A 21833-nucleotide genomic window follows, 5' to 3' on the forward strand; every position below is an offset into this window, starting at 1 on the left:
TCAGTTTTCAAATAAAAACGAATTCAGACTCTAATAATGCCAAATCTTAACTTTGAGTCATTCCCCAGTTCACATTATGTGTCTATTAATTTGAACTACTTCATGATATTTAAGCTTAGATATTTCATAATTTTGTATTGATTGATGTGTGCATATATTCAGAAAAACAATTACATTGCTATAATAAGTATTGATTATCCACAGATCTAACTTCTTGAATACAAACCTCTTTGTCACCAACACTTTACAAATAGATCATTCATTAATAGTCACATATATCACATGTTCCTGCACTGACGTTTGATTTCATAAGTTCCAGGGAGTTTTGGCTGTTTCAGGTTTTTCCTGCTTTATCAGCTTTATTTTTAACCCTTTTTTTAATAACTTGTCTCTTCCGCTTCAGATGATGCAGTGCCTGAAGCTGGGCGCGCTGTCTCGCACCACAGCCAGCACTCAGATGAACGTCCAGAGCTCTCGATCTCACGCCATCTTCACCATCCACCTGTGCCAAGTTCGCGTCTGTGCCTCCGACAATGTCAGTACAGTCTCATTGGTTATTATTCAAAAATAATGACAAAGTTACTGCGAGCGAAGTGTAAATAAAAATGTCTGTGTCTGTCAATGTCACTCAGCAAGAAACTGACAACAGAGTCTCCAACGGAAACTCTGAGATGGACGAGTACGAGACGCTGACGGCCAAGTTTCACTTTGTGGACCTGGCCGGTTCTGAGAGGCTGAAGAGAACCGGAGCGACGGGTGACCGAGCCAAAGAGGGCATCTCCATCAACTGTGGACTGGTGAGCTTCTTCAGCCTTCTGTGTTCCTCCAGCAGGATTTGTAAAGTCACTCAGGGAAGCAGAGAGGCCGCAGACAGTTATTCAGTAGAGTGTGAGTGCCATCTAGTGGTGGAATTTTATACATGTCAATTCTGAATAACAGGACAATCATTCACAGAAGGACAGACCTCAAAGCTTCAACTTGCAGGAGTAGTTTTCTGCTATGAAAGACTACATGAAACTTGCAGCTGCAGTGCATAGTTTTCTTAAAAATAAAGACAGATGTTAAGTATTAAGAATTTTCTTTGCTGGACTTTACCATTCTCCTCATTAAAGCAGGGTTTCCTTTATTTTCCTGGCTTTCTGATATACCTGATAGGCGTTCTTCTTCATTAAGAAAGTCAGCATGATTGATGCATTTAGTGACAAAGGCAGGGATGCTCGTCTAACTCTACAGAAGGATGACCAGAAATATATGAAGTTTTGTTTTTTGTCTGTGGCGTTTCCTGAACTGTGTAATTTTTATTATTGGGCTCTTGAAAATCCTAGAAGGTCAAAAAAAAAAACAACATAATTTCTTTTACCAGACTAAGAAGCTTTCGGTTACTTTTCAAGATTATTGAAAGGCCTCCATCTTGTTTAATATCCAAAAGAAAAGTCAAAGGGAAAAAAAGCAAGTTTTTAACATGTCTCTGATATTCATTTGTTCCATGCAAAGCTCCAGTTTCACAACACACACTAATCTGCTGCACCACCTTGAATATGTTTTTCTCTTTGCTCTCGGCTCGCTTGCTGCAGCTCGCTCTGGGGAATGTAATCAGCGCTCTGGGTGACCGAAGCAAGAGGAGCTCACACGTGCCTTACAGAGACTCCAAACTGACCCGACTGCTGCAGGACTCGTTGGGAGGAAATAGGTCGGTGCAGGACTGATTCACCATTTTTTTTTAATCTCAGGCACAATCTCCTTCTTCTCTTCATAGTTTTAAAGATAAACACTTCTTAGACCTGTAGAAGTTTTACACATTTGACTTACACTAAAGGAAACCAAAATTTCAACTTCATAACTTGTCATAATTATTATAATTTAAAAAATATCTTTAGCTTTAAATGCTAGTGAGCTGTGTCTGACCACGCCCCCTCTCTGGAAGGGTTTGGTTGGCTCGGGCTTTCCTGCTCCATGCCCTATTGTTTACGGTGAGAAGGCAGACTCAGAGGGCAGAACAAACACCTAGCTGTGGGAGTGTCATCCACCTGGGGGAGGGGTTACTGCCCTTTGTGATGTCATTGAGGGAAACTCTCCAAAACGGCCTGTTTGAGAACACATTTTCTGAAAAGTGGAGCAGGCAGAAGATGCAGAGGATGGACTTTTCTCATCATTGGATGAATGAAACATTATTATGGAACATAAACGTTAACTTACATCTGCCTTGTTCATGTCTCAGCCAAACAGTGATGATCGCCTGCATCAGCCCGTCCGACCGTGACTTCATGGAAACGCTGAACACCTTGAAGTACGCCAACCGAGCCCGGAACATAAAGAACAAGGTGATGGTGAACCAGGACAAGGCCAGCCAGCAGATCAGCGCTCTGAGGACGGAGATCGCTCGGCTGCAGATTGAGCTGATGGAGTACAAGACTGTGAGGAGACTGAAGCGTTCAAAAGTTAAACTTGAAAAATGAATCTCCTAAAGAGTAAAAACACAAACTTTTCTCTGTATTACCCCCCTCCTCCCCTCTCTCCCCTGCAGGGCAAACGCCTGACGGGTGAAGACGGTGTGGAGAGCTTCAGCGACATGTTCCACGAGAACTCCATGCTGCAGACAGAGAACAGCAACCTGAGGGTGAGAGTGAAGGCCATGCAGGAGACGATCGACGCCCAGAGAGCGAGGCTCACCCAGCTGCTCAGTGACCAAGCCAATCAATCCCTCGCCAAAGCAGGTAAGGAGGAACCTGCAGACATATTTATCCTTGGCAAAAGTATTTAACAAGCTTCTTAAGTTGCACTGGATACATATGATCGGCATGTTTTATTTTTTTTCTCTTTTTCATACTCATTTAAAATTAAACCTTTATTAAACAGGAAGTCTGTTGACGTTGATGTTTTTGTTTTCCAGGTGAAGGAGGAACTGAAGAAATTGGAAACATGATCCATGGTTACATCAAAGAGATTGAGGACCTCAGGTAAACAACTTTTAGGCCACCTACCTAGCATATCTTTCTGAGCGCCAGCTTCTTTTTTCCAATTGTTATCAATGAGGAGAGCTCTTAGAGAGATCTGGGAGCTGGGAATGTTGTCACAACCGAGTCAACTGCGTTCCAGTTGCGAGTTGGCAACAAGTCAAAGAAGCAATATGGACGCATCCAGGAGTACCTTTGTTTTTTGTTTTTTTTACTTATAACTGACCATAACAACATACTGCATGATAGTTTGTGCGCAAAATTAACACAACAACATGTCCTCTGATACAACTTGCACGATCATTTTTGTATAATTGATTTAATTAAAAGTTGCTTATAAGAAACAATAGTTACTGCTTAAATGTTACTGTTGATGCACGTAGCAGCCATGTTGGATTTTAACTCGGGGCTACTGATGTTCCTCCTCCCTGAAGTCTGAACTTGACTTCAGGGGGCATTCCTGATGAGGCATCAGACCGGCAACCCGGAATTCCCAACTTCTGAGATCAAGTTGAACACATCAAAACATGGAATATTTTTTGTTTGCCTTTATTTCCTTCTCAAGATCCTGTGCACTTATTAACATATTAACACATTAACCAAACCCTCTGTGTGTTCTCCTCCTCTGTGTCCCTGGATAATACCCACAGGGCTAAACTCCTGGAGAGCGAGGCTGTGAATGAAAACTTGAGGAAGAATCTGTCTCGGGCCTCCAGTCGTCAGTCGTTCTACGGAGGGCCCGGCTCCTTCTCCTCCCCGATAATGGCCCCAGAGAAAGAGACCTCCGACATCATCGAACTCGCAAAGAAAGACCTGGAGAAACTGAAGAAACGAGAGAAGAAGAAGAAGAAAAGGTAGTGAGACTGTACATGTGCATGCTGTTTCAACTTTCATCGTCGGATATTTAACCTAGCATTGGCTGTTTTATGGTCGCTATTATACGTTTACATATACACCTAAGTATTTGTAAAACCTTGAACATCTCTTCCTTTGGGATTTAATCCTTAACTATTCAAAATCTTCAACATATTACTGTTTCCAGGGATTTAATTCTGGATTACTCGAGAATTACAAATTGGCTTTCTAACACCAATATGAATCCCTAGTCGGTCTACAAAACCCCTAATTATGAGAAAAGTCCATCCTCTCCGTCTTTTGCCTGCTCCACTTTTCAGAAAATGTGTGCTCAAACAGGCTGTTTGTAGAAGGGCAGTAGCCCCTCCCCCAAGTGGGTGACACTCACACAGCTAGGTGTTTGTCCTGCCCTCTGAGTCTGCCTTCTCACCGTAAACAAAGGGGCATGGAGCGAGAAAGCCAGAGACACCCAAGCCCTTCCAGAGAGGGGGCGTGGTCAGACACAGCTCATTTACATTTAAAGGTCCAGACACAGAAACAGCCTGTTCTGAGCAGGGCTGAAATAGAGGGGTTTATAGACATGATCAAATACAGGATCAGAGTGGATTTAGAACAAGAAACTTCACATGTTTTGGGGAGCTCTGACACTTATTTAAAGTGGTTGAAAAGCAGGAGAATATGTGACCTTTAAAGGCCTGCCGGCATTCTTGCCTTCAGAGACACAGTATAGCTTATAGATGTATAAATAAGGAAAAAATGCTTTTATTGGAGTAATTAATAGACATTAAACAATAAATAGCATAAAGTGTTAATGTTTGTTTTATAGAAAAATATAATTGCATCATTCCAGGGCTGATAGTTCTTGCAGAAATCTGCATCGCCTTTAGGTTCTGATCAGGTGGAGGCGTGCTGTTTTGGGCACTTTAAGGATAAAAGGTGGTGTTTTCAGTGCAGAGCTTCCTCTGATCGTTCTTCCCTCCATTCTTCCTTCTTTCCTTCGTTCATCTCTTGCTTCCTTCTCTCGTTTGACCCCCCCCTTCACTCCTCCCTGAAGACTCCAGCTGCTGTTGGAGGAGAGAGAGAGGGAGGAAAGGGAGGAGGTGGTGGAAGAGGTTGAGGACGCCAGGTTTGTCAGAGCACCCACCCTGCTATTGGCCTTCCCTGTTCCTTTGCTTCCCCTGATTTAGCTTTTTATTTGTCTTTTGGCTTATTTTGGGCAGGTATTTCCCCACCTGGAGGGAGACTGTCTGCATACAAGCACCTCCTCTCCATAAACACTCTTTTCTTTTACATAATTACCTGGATCTCTTTTTTTTTTAAATGCCTTCTAGCTCATTTGTTGACCCGTCACGCTACATACTCTTCTGTATCGTTTTATGTTTTAATTACCTTTTTAATCCATCTCACAGTAAATGTGGAACTATAAAACGTCTGTTATGACAGACCTTAGAGCCAATCTGGCTGCTTCTATGTAAAACTTTGTTTTCGTTTAAGGAAGAATGTGCAGCTTTTTGAACCGGTAGATGTCGCCCCTAAGCACCCTCATGAAACCAAAACAAACTGTTTGTCCTCACCTCCGCCATACTGAAGCCTCCGCTCTCCTCCAGCGACACAGATATGTAGAAAATGTTTGGGTCTCATTGATTCACACTGTTACATAGAGCTGTGTGGGATCTGCTTGATCTAGGTTGGAGATGTTTGAATATTCTGGATAAAGACAGAGGCAACGCAAATCTGAAACTTCCTAAAAGTGTCTTAAAAATTGAGTGCACATTCAAAATGTTAATCTTCTTTTTAGACAAAGTTAATCACACTAAAGTGTATCAAAGCTATCATCAGGAGGTAGTGATTTTTTTGTCCCACTTTCCTGTGTCTTTTCCTGTCTTTTTTCTTTTCCGGTTTCTCCAGATGCTTTTGTGCCTGCAAAACACCACCTAAACATTGCTAACCCTCTGTGTTTGGATAAAATATCTATCCAAAGTTTTTTGTTTAATTGTTATTATTAATTTTATGTTTTGCAAAATCCTACCATGCTTTTTTTGCTCTCACTGTTGTTGTTTTGTTTTTGCCCGGACCCTGAGATGCCGCCCCTTCTTTCTTAAAATGATGCACTGTCTTTTCCACAAACGAGAAAAACTAAGACAAAATCAAAGCAGTGTTATTTCTGTGTTCAATTTATAATTCACATTATTTTAATATAGTTCATTAGAAGGGGTGGGAATCACCAGAGGCCCCACGATACGATGTTATCATGATACTTCAGCCAAGATATGATATTATTGCGATTTCAAACATTTCGCGATTTGCTGAGAATTGCGATACAATATATTGCGATTTAACTTTTTTAAACTGCATATTATGTCCACAAAATTTAACTAAATCAAGAACTATTTTGTCAAATAAGAAAACATTCTCAGTCTATTCATCTCACTTCAGTCTTTTTATTTCTACACAGTGGGAGTCGAGCCCACAGACCGACGACACTGTGAGAAAAAGTAGCAGAGAGAATCACTCCCATGTTTACCCGCTTGCCTCTGTCATCTTTTATTATTGTTTTGATTGAGAGCCCCCTGGTGGCAGATTTTACATACTGTTCGTTTAAAAAAGCTTTTATTATAATAAATCTATTGATACTTGTCGTCCATGAGATGATATTATATCGCCAAGCAAAATATCGCTATACTATGCTGTATCGATTTTCCCCCGCCTCTCTATTCATTAGGCTTTTTGCCTGCATGTAAATTGTGCATTTTGTCATTTCAAACCACAAGTGTAGTGAAGTCCATCAGAAGAGATCTGTGCTGAGCTTTATGGTTTTTACAAAAGTTAAACTTCTAAAAAGTAAAAATAAACGATGCTTCTTTTCCCCCCGATGATTAATTAGAAGTATTCTTCTTGTCTACATGTGTGTTAATGTACCTGTGGAGAACCATGATGTCACTGATTCTTAGCCTCGTGTCTGACACCTTTCAGTGCCAACAAGGAAGAAGTTCCCGACAACGAGCAAGAAAAGGGCACGGAGAAGGAAATGGCGGAGCGAGTCAATGAAGACCCAGAAATGGTACGATTGATTCACTTAAGATTCATCCTTACTTTAAAAAAAAAAAAGGTCTTAACTTTAGATAGTGAATTATAAATCTGCTGTCTTGAAGGAGGTCCAGGAAGGCAGCGACCACGAGGAAGCAGAAGAGGAAGAGGATGAAGACGAGGAGGAGATGGATGTGGAGGAGAGCTCTGATGATTCTGACTCAGAGTCGGATGAAAAAGGTATGAATGACAGAGAGTGGTTCAAGATTTCTTTATTGGTACCTAGAAAGGTACATTTGTTGTGCAGACAGGAGACGATGCATTCCAACAGCTACACACAACACATAACAAACATGGTCGATTACATCAGGTCAAAGCGAAGTGTGTGTGTGTGGTATCTTATCACTTATTCAGCTTAACAGGCTGCTGATTGTCCTCAAGGGGGAGCTGTTCATTCACTAAAAGACGACAAGGCAGCCAGCATCACATGAATGTACACCTTTATTTAGGTCTGAGGAGTTGTGATATTTTCACAGGTGATGTGTTAAAGCTGGGGTGTGCAGTTAAATGAAAATACTAAACAACAACCTAAAATATAGAAATGACCAGAGACTGAATAATACAGCCCTCCTCATCAACTCAGAGCTCCGGAGAGTTTGTTCAGCTTTCTTTCTGAAACAGTGTGCATGCAATTTTTTGTGACTTTGGTCGACATCTTTTTGAGTTCTTAAAAACTTAAGCTGTGAAGATTTCTATGTTATTTGAAATTCATGATATAAGGATGAACCCCTTTGAGGTGTATCACCTCGTTTTCAAGGGGGTCCCAAACAAACAAGAGTACAACACAGCAATACAAGGACAATGCCACTGAGCTGCTGAGTCCATATAACACCAGCAGGTCCCTGAGGTCCTCTGACCAGGGGTCTGCTGGCGGTTACTTGCAGGAGGCTAAAAACCAGAGGAGACTGTGACTTTGAGGTTGTGGCACCTACATTTTGGACCTGCCTTCCACCAGGACTGAGAGCCTTGACCTCTGTGGACACTTTTAAAAAGCAGCTAAAGACCCATCGTTCAGACTTGCCTTGATCTGTCGGTATTTGATTTGACAAAAACAACAACAAAAACAGAAGACAACCCCAAAGAACAGGATGCAGCATTAACTACGACCATTATAACCCTAGACTAGACACATCAGAGGAAAAAGGCTCAGTCTATACAATGAGATACAGACGTCACCATCCTTTTTTGTTGCGTCGATAGTGGAAAAAGAAAAGGTAAATGAAATTAAATAGTGTGTGTGTTCATATATGCCACCCCTGCGTCAGTCAGGGCCCCATTTAGGCCAGCCCAGTCAAAAAAAAAAAAAGCTCTTGACACACCCCTGGTGTACAAATAACTTTAGCAAAATAAATAGTCACTCTTCTTGTCCACAGTCTCTTTTGCTTTTGTAGGTCATAAAGAGGCACCAGTATTATCTTTGGTCTGTTTCATTAACGATTTAAAAACTCCTCACGGGAAGATAAAGAGATCTTTCAAACAAGTATAAATATCTCACAAAAAGGGTCTTAAAGGAACTGTCCATTTGTGTCCATACGCTCATCTCATTGTGCGTTCAACAGAGAACTTCCAGGCCGACCTGGCCAACATCACCTGCGAGATCGCCATCAAGCAGAAGCTGATCGACGAGCTGGAGAACAGCCAGCGGCGTCTGCACACACTCAAACAGCAGTACGAGCAGAAGCTGATGATGCTGCAGTGCAAGATCAGGGACACCCAGCTGGAGCGGGACCGTGTCCTCCAAAACATGAGTAAGAACGGGTTACCACAGGGAGGGAGAGCGGGGGGGGGGGGGGGGGGGGGCGGGGACATATATCGATGTTCAAAATGTATAAAACTTTCTGCTCTAGCCCAAAAAACCTCGACCAGGTTTGATATGTGGGTTTAACTTTTAATATAGCTGCCTACTTATTCAGTTTGTTTCAGTCTTTTAAGTGTTGTGTATTTAAGTCCTTTCCTGTTCGGAGCTTCTATTAGAAGAATTTATATCTCTCCGACACGTTTGATCACAGTTTCTGTTCTTCAGAAATGAAAAGAAATATCCGTCAAATGCCCGTCAAATTGTGTTTCAGAGAATCCTTTCAAGTTAGTCGTGAATAATCTCTGCAAGCAGACAGACGTTGACAGCTGCATTTATGTTTATCAGCACTAATGGATCAAAGCTAATGGAGTTTTCAGCCTGCCGAACAAGAGTCAAAGAGTTTTTGACAGCTTAGATCAAAGTTTCTGACTCTCTAAACCAACAGAGGAAAAATGTTACGGACCACTTTTAGATTTTCTTAGAGCAATACTGCATCAAATCTTGTCATGTTTATTCAGTTTTTTTAAGATTTATATCTTGTATACTTTCAGCTTCAGTAGAGAGCGGCACAGAAGACAAGGCCAAAAAAATCAAGACTGAATACGAGAAGAAGCTGAGCGTCATGAACAAGGAGCTCCAGAAACTCCAGTCGGCTCAGAAGGAGCACGCCCGCCTGCTGAAGAACCAATCACAGTACGAGAAACAGCTGAAGAAGCTTCAGATGGATGTGGCTGAAATGAAGAAGACAAAGGTATGACTGGTGATTTTTAGTGCGTTAAAGTCTCCTAAAATGCTTCTGGTAGAAATCTTGGGTCTTAACTTGATTCAGGGTGTCATCGAGTGAACCTTGGCTGCACTACAGTCCCATTATCTGGACTTTTGTTCAACATATTTTGTGTGAATAATAAAATCTGAAACTGCTATAATGTGTCAGTGTGGGGGCACCGACTACATCATTAAAATATATTTAGGCAGTGTTATTAGACCTTTACGATCAAATGTTGTTGTCCTTCCTGGATATATGAAAATACAAACACTTTTTTAATTTTGTTGTTCCAGGTTCGTCTCATGAAGCAGATGAAGGAGCAGCAGGAGAAGAACAGGATGAACGAGTCTCGCAGGAACAGAGAGATCGCCTCCTTAAAGAAAGACCAGCGCAAACAAGAGGTAAGTCACTTTATTAAGTTTGCTTCACTTAAAGGAAGGGTTGGTCATTTCCTCCAGATCCACTTTTTAAGGTTTTGGTTGAAATTGTCTTTAGGCCCTGACAGAAATTAATAACTGATGTGCTCTGAAAAGGGAATGAAGAAAATCTGTCATCTGTATCAGTTGTAAGCCTGTAAAAACTTTGACCAATGTCTGTCACGCCAATCACGCCTCCCTGTCTCCTTGCTCGCTCTCTTCCCCATGCACGCACTAGCCCACACTCAAAGCACATCACTGATGACAGAGTTTATACTGTGAGTTTGGCCTTTATGATCAGTAAAATAGTCACATTATTTTTTTTACATGTATTATGATAAAGTTTAGTGTTTACTTACCGCTGAATGAGACCTGAGACGACGACGTAGTTTCTACAAAATGTAAGTGACGAGCTGAGGTCCGCTTCTGAAGCAATGGCACTCGTGTAAGTGAGGGGGCGTGGCTTTTGAGGGCGCACAGAGGGGAGTGGGTGTAGACGGAGCACTGAGGGAATGCTACTTTTAAAATCATGCTAGTTTTTGAAAATTACCAACCCTGCCTTTAACTCTAATCAAATCCTCACCACCAGTTTAAGGCTTGTGATATGACCAAAATCTCATGTCCTGATAATGACCATTTCATATTAAAACAATGCTGCTTATCACACATATATAAATGAGCTATAATAAAGCATAGATTAAGATGTTTCACATTTTATTTTGAAGGTTCTGCAAATTATCTATACAAGCTATTAAGGTTTGAATACATTACTTTATAGAATTTATGTAAACAGTTTTGGTTGTTTAACTTTATTCTTGATAAGATGAGAAAGAAGTGTAGCTCTAAGGTCTGCTGTTGGGACTGGTCAGTGTTTTACTTCACAAACTCAGGTTTCTTTGGTACCTGTAAGGCTTCTCATCATGCACAGCCCTACATGTGTTTCAATACAATAATTCATTTGTGTCGTGTTTTAGCACCAACTAAAACTACTGGAGGCTCAGAAAAGGCAGCAGGAGCTGATTCTGCGGAGAAAGACTGAAGAGGTGAGCAGCAGCAGATGGATGTGGATTCATGCATTATGTATGCAGAAATACTTGTGATACATTATGCATGCAGAAACACACGTGGAGTTCATTCAGTGCTCAACTATTCTTACTTTTTTTCTGTGTCGCTCGCGTGTGTCAGGTGACGGCTCTGAGGAGACAGGCCAGGCCCACCTCAGGGAAGGTCGTCAGGAAGGTCAATCTGCCAGATTCAGCCCAGGACTCCTCCCATAGACCCCCATCTGGACGCCTGTACTCCTCCGGCAACGCTGCTCCAAACGGCACCAGGTGAGTGTGTCGGAGGAGGGTGTATTCAGAGATGCTAAATATACATGCTTTTTCATGAATACTTTTTTTTTTCTTTACAACATTTACAACTATGGTATTATAATTATGACTCTAAACACCTGCATAAGTTATCCTGGATTTCTATAAATCAGCATTCCTCACTTAAAGAATGCTCTGGCCAACTCCGAAATCTTAAAAAACTCAGGGGCCAATCAAATGGGCTCTTAATCTCTAAAATGTCACACAAACTCCTCTTTGCAAATAAAAGCTTATGCTGATTCAATCAGTAATATTGAACGTATCGATACCTTGTGTGCAGGTCTTTCTACAGACGTACAGCGGGTGTTTACTCCACCAGAGTGGCCCGTAATAAGTGGCAGTCTCTGGAGCGACGGATCTCTGACATCATCATGCAGCGGATGACCATCTCCAACATGGAGGCCGACATGAACCGCCTCCTCAAGGTAAAACTTCGGCCGTATTAGTGTAACAATATTTATGATACTATGACATGTGTTTGTTTACTGTTTGCTGCTGGCTGTCTAACAAACATGAATAGCATTGCAGTTGTGATGTTGTTGGTAAACCAGCTAACTTAAAGATCATATGAAACCCATGTGATTTCATATAATACAGAGCTAGCTTGCTCTCAGTAACACACCTCACCAACACACCAGTTAGCCTGGTAGTTAGCTAACTGCCAGCCTAACATTAGTGACGTCCTTACCTGCAAATGTAGTCCGATATCTCTTCTTATTTTCACAATCGACTGGCAATGGATTTCAGACTTACGCAGGAATGTCTTGTTCTGATACGACTCCCTCCTCTTGTAAGACATTCAACCAGGTACACATCAGAAAGATGATATCGCTGCAAATACCTGCCATTGTTGCCGCCACCAACCCTCTCAAGGGTTTGTTTTTATAATCAAGATGGCGACCAACATGAATAACGCAAATTCAAGTGCAAAAGTAGGATACTAACTAGACTGCTGTGGGTTTAAGTTCATGACCAGAAGTAGTAGCAACAAAATACTGAAGACCTCAGACAAGAAACCTAATCGTCAAACTACTTCAGAGTTGCTGATCGTTGGTGGAAAAAGTGGAAAACTAAGTCAGGATGAAATTCTGATAATTAATAATATGACACTTAATTATAAAAACTCAAAACAAGGACAAAAGATCTGCCAAAACAAACCAGTATAAAACTCAAAAACAGCACATTATTGGAAGTATTCTGCTCATGACATTTGGTTTCTTTAGTCTTCGTCAACCCTGCGTACAGTCGATGAATACCCAAATAGAAGCTTACACATGCTTACTGTAGGTGTTAATAATATATATGCATCATTTACGCTACATTCTACAGTTGAATCATGATGTTTTAGTGCTGGAAATGCCAGTGAAGACTTTTGGCAGATGTCTGTGAGGAGGCTGTCGAAATGTCTGTGTCACATTTCAAGCTCATGACAGCCGAGTGGTTATTTTAAGGTTTGTTCTGGAGAAAATGCTGTGAGGGTCTGATCCTGGAGGGGGGTTGATCACTGCTACTTCATCACACATTTGTCACACGATTCATCGTCGTCATCATCGTCAGTGGGCAACAGAAACAAAAATAAAACCTGGCACAAGTTTGTGATTCTGGAATCTGTTACTTATTGTTTACCTCTTTCTCCTGTTTCTTGAATAAACAAATCATAGACCTTTGCTTCCCCCCCCTCCACCTGACCTGTACATTTGCAACATGTAGATGGTAATGGACTTGAGCTTTTCTGACTATTCAAAGTGCTTTTTACACCGCAGGTCACACCTACTCTTCTCTCTACTCTACTATTCTTACGGAATTCACACACTGATGGCAGATCAATTCAAACAGTCACTTTTGCCGATGTAGCAGCATGACCAATCACAAGGTTAAGTGTCTTACCCAAGGACACATCGGCATATGGCTGCAGGAGCTGGGGATCGAACCCCTGACTTTTTGGTCAGGAGATGACCAACTCTACCACTGAGCCACAGTGTTCATATTTAGGAATAACTGCATAGTCTGGGAATCTGTTCAAAGTTCTGTCGATTTTCTATTAATGTGTGTTTCACTGTGTGTTCCCAGCAACGAGAGGAGCTGACCAAGCGTAAAGAGAAGGTCATAAGGAAGAGGGACAGGCTGATGAGGGAGGGGCCAGAGGTGGAGAAGGCGGCGGTTCCACTCAGCGAGGAAGTGGACGCTTTGGCGGCTAACATTGACTACATCAACGACAGCATCGCTGACTGTCAGGCCAACATCATGCAGATGGAGGAAACAAAGGTAAGACAGCCAAACTACTTTGGAAATTGGAAACCAGAAACTGACATAACTTTTAAGTTAGATATCTTGTTTTTTAGTCAAGGTTGTTTAATTCAAGCTTTTTTTTTTTTTTTTTTTTCAGGAGGAAGGCGACACTGTGGACATCTCTGCCGTGGTGGGTTCTTGTACCCTGACTGAGGCTCGTTTTCTACTTGATCACTTCATGTTAATGGCTATCAACAAGGTAACAGCTCTTCAAATCATTTTTATCAAGAATGTTTTTAACGATTATTACGCTGTGTTTAATTTGCAACAAACATGTTTTGAACAAATGAACACCTGTCACCGCCTTAATTTTTCATTCCAAGACAGGCAGTCAAACGTAATCATGTAGAGTTCATGATAAGTTATCTCACATTTGGTCTCTAAGAAAATAATCTTTTATTCTTGTTGAATCAGAAATTGAAACTCTTGTGGCACCACAGGGTCTTTGTGAGTAATCTAAGCGTGTCACTTCTGTGGTCTGAACCCTTCAGGGTCTCCAGGCGGCCCAGAGGGAGTCCCAGGTGAAGGTGATGGAGGGCCGACTGAAGCAGACAGAGATCACTAGCGCCACGCAGAACCAGCTGCTGTTCCACATGCTGAAGGAGAAAGCAGAGTTCAACCCCGAGCTGGACGCACTGCTGGGGAATGCACTGCAAGGTAACAACTGTGCTTCTTTTGAGTGAGATAGACCTGGAGATGAGGACCCCAAAAACACAGACCAGACCCCTGATTTAACACCCAACATCCTGGAAGTTTCAGTACCAGGATGACAAATTTATTACACATGATTTGGCTTTTCAGGGAGAGGACGGGGTCACTGGTCAGTTGCATGATGGGACCTCTTGACATGCTCTTGCTCGTTGCCTTCTGCAGAATAGAAGCTGGCCTGAATATTATAAACTAACAATTAAACCACCTAATTCAAGTCTGGCACAAAGACATATAAGAGAAAACACAAAGTAATCTAGGTTTTAGTGTTGATTGAACTATAATTTTACAACATAAATTCTGCAGCGTCTTGTGTTTTTGCCAGCCTCTGTTCAGTAGGAGGCTGTGTTAAAGTAGCCTCACTTTATTTTCCTTTGTTTGTTTTTTTTAGTATTTCGGGGGACTGTGTTTTTTGATTTGTGCATTGCCTCTTTTCTGTTCCCCCACGTTTTCTTTTTTTCTTTTTTGTTTTCTCATGTTTGTGCAGAGCTAGGTAACATCCCGGCCGGTAAGTGAAACCACATTAGACTCTTACCTGTGTTATGAATGCATGTTTCCTTCCCTTTACAATCGGAAACTAACTGAGCGTAACATGACCAGGTGCATGAGGTGCAATGCAACCAGGCTTCCCTCCATCTGTCTGCCGACCTCCCCCTTCCCTCCCTCTCATCTGGACACACTAGTACCTCTTACTCTTACTAGCTCCTTGTGTGCTACAGCCTTCATGCTTTAGCACCCTGCTAACCTGAACCTTCCACAGGAGCCTCACAACATGGATATTATAGCTCTGTTGGATCCTGTAGGTCAGCTGACCCCGCCTGGAGCCACGGACTAATGATTCTTTTCACCTCCCCACCTTGTTGTCTCATATCGGACTCTTTTACCTGCCCACACATCTCTCTCAATAACACCCACCACCTGTCCGCTGTCTGACCTTTTTTCAATCCATTTGGCCCTGTTGAGCTCAGTGAGGACCAAGTCTCTGTTTGTTGATAAAACAGCATGGCGCTGCTCTGACATCGCCCTCGTCTGCTTCAATCGTTCATCTTTTCCTCATCCATTATGCACAGCTTTTTAAAATAAAGTCAGGACAATTACTGTATCTGTAAGTTAGAGAAAGGAAAAAAGATAACAACTGTAAACTAATCAAAGCTATATAAGCTTAAAATTATTTAAACAAGTAATTAGTAACATGCAGATGTTTCTCAAAAGATTCTTCGCTCAACTCTGATATTATTCATTGATCTCATTTAACAGAGAACGGGGATGACAGCAGCAGTGATGAGTCTGCACAGAGCCCGTCTGCAGAGGGAAAGTAAGTTTATGGTGTAACCTCTGTTATTGGAAAATGAAGCCAATCTTTTTAAACTCTGATTAAACAGAAGGTTGTATGAATGTATTTACTCAACATGATGTCTTTTCCCCTCAGCACCTTGGCATCAGATCTCATGAAACTCTGCGGAGAGAACAAAACAAGAAATAAGGTATTACACTCTCTGATGTTTCAATGCTTGGTTCTCTGTGTATGCAATTATTTCCCAGATAAATTCCTGTCTTCACTTTTCACAAATGTTTTGCTGCACAGGCCCGTAGAAGGACCACAACTCAGATGGAGTTGCTTTACGCTAACAGTGACTCCGCCCCCGATGCTCCCGCTGACTTCTCCGGTCCGATGCTGCCGTTAGCTGAAACACCCGACGGGGGAGGAGACCTGGACTCGTCAGGCTCCTCAGTCAGGGACTACACAGCTCTCTCCCCCGGCTTTTCCTCTAAAATGGGCAGCATGTAAGTCCAGGGCCGCCACTCTTTTTTGCTAACACAATAATTACTGCTTCCTTCCTTCCTGCATGTTTGATGTTGCTGCTTCATCCTCGGCTGTAATTTAATTTAGTTTCACATTATTCATGAGCATCCTCACATCAAATGGCCATGCCTTCCTCCCACTGGTGAGGCCTTTGAAGAACAGCATGTAGAGACAAGCCGATATACATATATGTTGTTTACTTATTACTGGCTTTAAACAGCTTTTCTAATCCTTACTGCAGTCTACACAGCACAAATACTAACTCCATGGCTTTAACAGGCCTTGCTTTATACCTGAGTGCACACTGACTTGTCTTTCAAATCTGCCATGGCTGATAGTTTTCCTTCAGCAAATGAAGTAAAAGAGTTGTACAAAACTTTAGAACAAATTCTACACAGGGACCTTAGTAAATTAACATGAGCTTGGCGAAGACCCACCACAGTTTTGGGACTTTAAAAACCAGGTAAATGTGTTTCTCTGTGTACTTCATGCTCATCGTGTCATTGATTTATTTTTATTTTCACATTATTTTTCTCGTTTCATTGTGATCCTTTGTGTTGTGTGTGTATTAATGTGTGAAACTGAATGATCAGTTCTGGCTCCAGAACTTCACCAGGGCGGGAAAAACGCACTCCGGAGCCCTCCCCGCTCGCTCGCAGGAAGACCTATGACAAGTCACAAGCAGCATCGGACAGGGCAAAGATCAAGGAGATTAAACAGTAAGAGCTTGCTGCCGACGTTGTGGCTGCAGGGCCGAAATAATGATGCAGAGTAACTTCAATTCAGCTACTACTAATACTCCTTCTATGGGTTTCCTGCTGTGGAGAAGCATGTCATCTACTGCTAAATGAAAGATTTCTCTGCGCCTTGTGTGACAACATGAGCTGCAATGTTTGACACTGAATTTAAAGTCATATTGTTCCTAACTAACCTGAATATTATGACTCTTTTTGAGCCATAATGAGGATTTTTTAATTTAAAATTCTTTGTAGTTTGACTTAAATTCAGTGTTCAACCTGCGGATCAGCCTCTTTCCTACTGATTTACATGACAAACATCCCTGAAGTAGTCACTGTTCCTTCCCTTTCTTTGTCTTATCAGTAAACTCTTGGGAGTGAGACTGAAACGGAAGAACGAGCTGTTCCCCTAAAATGTGCTTTGTGTCTTCTTCTCAAGAATAATAAGGCGATAACAACGCGTATTCACATGTTGAAAGCGTTTCTACTTCCTGTCTTCTTACGGGAATACTTTTTTTGCACCCCAACAAGCATGGTCAGTATGTGACTGCATGAGTACTGAAAATGTGTCAAATGTGCAAAGCCAGTAGAGGCCAACAAAGCTGTTAGTTTCACATTAATAGTACCAGCTCACAGAGACTCTTATTGTCTGACAGAAAGGCTCGAGAGGTCTCCATCAGGGTGTGCAGTGTGACTCATTTATTATTTAGTACGACAAACTACATAACGCATTTTAATTACATTGTTTTTTTTGAATGCACAGATACAGATTCTATTAGAGTAGGACATGTTAGCCTTTACTAATTGCACATAGTTAATGCGGATAACAGTTGAAAACTGAATGTGTCCCTGATCATAATTAAGACCAGACATGTATTTCAGCCTCATCCCAAGCTTTGATTGGTTAGATTTAAGCTGCTGATAAAAAAACAAAAAAAAACAAACTGTGTGTCCAAATGTGCATGATGCTTCTATTATCATCTTGGAGTTCAAGACAAATTTCGCCAAGTGGACAAGGGAGCCCTTCGTATCCTGTCGTAATATAATGAATATCAATCAATCTTCTTTTTGCATAGCACTGATTCATAACAAATGTTATCTACACTTTACAAAAAGAGCAGGTTGAGACGTTCTCTTTATTAAATTATCTCTCATTGAGGTCTACTATCCCTCCAGCCCTCTACACTCTGCTAATGAAGGCGTCTGATCCAACCTTCGCAACAGGGTCCGAAGTCTCTAGCTAGACTCTTCTTCTCTGTCAGCCCTGGTGGTGGAACCAACTACCCTTTGCACCTTTAAGAAAAAGCTAAAGACCCATCTCTTTAATGAACACCTAACCTAATGCACCGTTCTTAATGTTAGTGATGGGACTGATAATGATGACGATGATAATGATATTGAGGATGGTGTGGTATGAATGTAGATGTGTTGCAAAATAGGAGAGCTTGTAGAATGTGATGTGAGAACTTGAAGGAAAAAAAATGTTTACTTGTATAAAAAATCCACTACTTTTCTCACGTGAATCTGCGCTGCTTGAGTTTTGCAACACACTTTGCGAGACGTCTATAGCAAAACAAATTTGTACTTGTAGAAATGCCCCCCTCCCCCTCCCTCCTCCCCTCGCTGTGTGTCTGTGTGTGGGGGGAATTGGCCAATCAGAAGTAAATTTCCCCATTCAAATCCTCCATTGATTTTTCACAAAATTCTTACATCAAGAGATTGGTGACTGAAACCAAGACAACCAGCCACCCCAATACTCGTGACTATAGTACATTTAATTCGGCGCCAAAACGGCATCGAAAAGCGGAGAAAAAAGGAAAGATACAAGACTGTGTACATCATTTTTGTTACTGGCATTTCTACAAGCACAAATTTGTTTTGCTACAGACGTCTCGCAAAATGTGTTGCAAAACTCAAGCAGCGCAGATTCACGTGAGAAAAGTAGTTGATTTTTTTATACAAGTAAACCTTTCCTTCAAGCTCTCACATCACATTCTACAAGCTCACATCTACCTTCATAGTGTGGTGCTTCTCATCATGAGAAGCTGTCGATGTTGTTGATGATGCCATATTTTTCTTTTTAAACAGTACTTCTGTGCTCCGCCTGTTAGCACCTGTGTGTGTTTATTAGCATCCTTGCTTTTGTTGTATTTACTCTCTGATATGCGTCGCTGAACACATAATGCAGGAAACAATGCTTGGGGTGATTTACTGTAAGGGACTACCCTCTTGAATGCATTTGAAAAGTCATGAAAGTATCACAATAGCAGCCCAAAATTTTCTGTATTTCCTGCCATATCGATGATTCCTAGAATCTGAAATCCTCAGATCGAAGTAAGATAGTAACTGTTCTCAAATGTCTCATATCATTCAGGACTTAAAACTGGTTATTGCTCCAGATTTGTTTCTTTTGGCTCTAAAACGAATGCAGTTTCTTGACCAGATTGAAGGATGTTCACAGTTAAACCTGTATTGTAAGAATGAAGTAAATCCGATTGGGTAATAATCCTCTGTAATGTCTTCTGTACGATTACAACATGTCTGAACATGTGAGTGCATCCCTGTCAAGCTGTCCACACAGTTTCTTCTGTACGACGTGAATGCAGCATATGTGTCTCCCTTCTGCCCTCATGCAGTCCACCCACACTCCTGCCACCACTGTGTAAACAGCTCAGCACACACTTTCATTATGCTGCTGCTTAATTGGCAGCCCTACTCTCTTCCTTCACAGCCCGATCATCAGGAGCCCACCACTTCCGCTCTCCCCTCCTGCTTGTCCCAGTAACCGCTTTGCCTAGTTAAGACGTATGACAGGGCATGTGTGGCGTACTGCAAACGTCCTGCAGGTTATGCAAGGATGGGAGATAAGTCAAATTGACACAAGGCAGCCAGAGAGTCAGATGAGAGTCAAGGAAAGTTGTAGAGATTAGCTACAGCATTGCACTCAAAAATCTCCACTTTTATAAAAGTCTGGCTAAGGCCTATTTCCCCAAATTCAGAAGGAATCTCCTGCTAATACTGGATTCATGATACCATTTTATCACAATTTTCTAATGTCTCTATTACTATCTTGCACTCATTTGGGTTTTTTTTTTGCTCACCTCGTTCCTACAACCCAGCTTCAAGACGAACCAGAAATCTTCACTTGCTTCTTCCATATCTGTTCGCCTGTCTTCTTCAGCTACTATCGCCGAACAAGAGAGGACAAAAGCAGTATTGAAATTTTCCAAATTTGTATCGATTTGTTTAGGGCTTTATATGCGATTTGTCACACTTAAATATAATAGAAATCAAGTATGTCCTCTGAAAAATAACTCTGAGTCATGACTGTCTACAATGGGTGTAACACCGAAGTCCCACTGTCTGTGATGTTTTCAGAGTTATTTTTCTGTTTATTGACATAGCCGGCCCGACGGCTGACTCCTCCCCTCGCGAATAAAAGTTGTTTAATTGAGGGACTAGAGAAAAGAAGAATAACATACTGCACTCACTGCTTAACTGTGTTTCTAGATCACGCTCATTTCGGGTAAATTTACAGGCAGTGTGAAGATACGAGCATAATAAAGATCACTAGCATTAGCATGCTAACACAACAATGCACTGCGAGTTGTTTTGGTTTCATGCTGGTGCTCAAGGGCGACATCTGCTGGATCAAAAAATCGCATATAAAGCCATTAAAGAAGCTTTGCGTCAATTCATGCAGGAAATGTAAGTCATACGTCCCAGCTGTAATCAGCTGACAGCCAACTGATCGAATCCTTGTTTCAGTCACACACACACAAATCACAGCTCATTCTCACATCATGGTGGTCCATTTAAACACAACTTCCGTCTCATTGTCTCTACTACACCTATGCTGCACACTCTGCTGCTGCTGTCAAAGCTTTGCCTCCAACTCCCTAGCCGCCTCCTTTCTGCCTGGAGCCTTTGGTTCACCCGTGTGAGGGGGGAGTTTAGCACTGTGCTTCCTGGAAACCTATTTGTTAGAAAATAATTTCCAAATGATTGATTTGCAAATCATCGCTCAGGAATCTCTGATACTTTCTCCCCTCTTCAGTACAGATGGATGCTGTCACCTGTCCTCCAACCACATGCTACATAATGTTTCCCCTCCTCCATCGGACCCACCCAAGTACACTTTTTTTTTTTTAATTTGCCTTATGGGTCACTTGTGGTGTACAGGGCTAAGGTGGATCTAATCATAGACTCTGCTTGTGTGGCCTCCTTCTTTTGTCAACGTCCTCGACACCCTTAGACAAATCTCAAGACTCTTAGGTCTTCTGTCTGGAGGCCAGACGATGCATTAGACCTGCTACCTGGATAAACCAGACCCAGACTTCATTTAAACAATGAATGGAATACTTATCAGGGATCAATAGATAATTACAATAAACCCCAACAGGCTCCTATTTTTAAGCGTATTACTGCCTTTGAACACTCAGTAATCTTCTCTATTCATTGGCCTTTTTTCAATTCAGTCAGCCTTTTATTTGGTGCACAACAGGCCATTTGAAAGCTCATTCATTTAAAAAAAACTAAACTCATTATTGCGGTGTGGATCGGTGGTTCAGCATCAGCTTGTCCTGCTGCTTCTTGGTTAGCTGCAACTGTAGTAGAGGATAATGATTTGACACTTACACTAGCAGATGTCAACTTGTAAGCCAATCGGTGATCAATCAGGGTTCCTGTGTTGCTTATTGGATTGTTGCACCCTAAAGATCCAACTCCGCTGGTTTCCAACGATCATCTGTCTTTGTGTCCTTGGGTGTTTTTTTTAATCTGTTACAGGCTGGGAAAGAGAAGCTTTTGAAGGGGCAGCAGGGGTATTTTTGGATTTTGGTTTTCTTTTTCTCCAGCACAATAACGGTGACTCTTAAAACAGCTGCCTCCTAATTTTCCTTTGGACTGTTCCTGTCATCTCTTTCTATTCTTGGTTTGCAGCGTTGTGGTAATCAGCCATGAGAGCTGCATGCTGTGCATGATTCTGGTTGCGTGGGTGTGATTTATTTCTGTGCTGCGCTCTGATTATTCGACAGTGTTATGTCTATT

General features: G+C 41.7%; 1 protein-coding gene across 5 annotated transcripts in view; it reads left to right on the forward strand.

Annotated features, from left to right (window-relative positions):
• Window positions 1–21833, forward strand: part of kif21a (kinesin family member 21A) — a 63355-nt gene that overhangs the window by 30036 nt on the left and 11486 nt on the right. Inside the window, exons 5-29 of one of the 5 annotated variants that reach the window (XM_061036008.1) lie at window positions 404–535; window positions 633–797; window positions 1575–1690; window positions 2219–2414; window positions 2525–2714; window positions 2891–2957; window positions 3605–3808; window positions 4864–4935; window positions 6783–6870; window positions 6962–7076; window positions 8456–8644; window positions 9246–9445; window positions 9754–9861; window positions 10851–10919; window positions 11062–11207; window positions 11527–11671; window positions 13317–13511; window positions 13633–13734; window positions 14027–14192; window positions 14731–14751; window positions 15501–15558; window positions 15673–15727; window positions 15829–16028; window positions 16641–16766; window positions 20842–20916. In XM_061036008.1, coding sequence (XP_060891991.1) covers window positions 404–535; window positions 633–797; window positions 1575–1690; window positions 2219–2414; window positions 2525–2714; window positions 2891–2957; window positions 3605–3808; window positions 4864–4935; window positions 6783–6870; window positions 6962–7076; window positions 8456–8644; window positions 9246–9445; window positions 9754–9861; window positions 10851–10919; window positions 11062–11207; window positions 11527–11671; window positions 13317–13511; window positions 13633–13734; window positions 14027–14192; window positions 14731–14751; window positions 15501–15558; window positions 15673–15727; window positions 15829–16028; window positions 16641–16766; window positions 20842–20916 — 3200 coding nt within the window. The remainder of the gene's footprint in view (window positions 1–403; window positions 536–632; window positions 798–1574; window positions 1691–2218; window positions 2415–2524; window positions 2715–2890; window positions 2958–3604; window positions 3809–4863; window positions 4936–6782; window positions 6871–6961; window positions 7077–8455; window positions 8645–9245; window positions 9446–9753; window positions 9862–10850; window positions 10920–11061; window positions 11208–11526; window positions 11672–13316; window positions 13512–13632; window positions 13735–14026; window positions 14193–14730; window positions 14752–15500; window positions 15559–15672; window positions 15728–15828; window positions 16029–16640; window positions 16767–20841; window positions 20917–21833) is intronic. The other 4 variants (XM_061036010.1, XM_061036011.1, XM_061036009.1 and 1 more) reach the window with 4 other exon arrangements.

This window comes from Labrus mixtus, chromosome 4, assembly GCF_963584025.1.
Source record: "Labrus mixtus chromosome 4, fLabMix1.1, whole genome shotgun sequence".
Classification (NCBI taxonomy): Eukaryota; Metazoa; Chordata; class Actinopteri; order Labriformes; family Labridae; genus Labrus; species Labrus mixtus.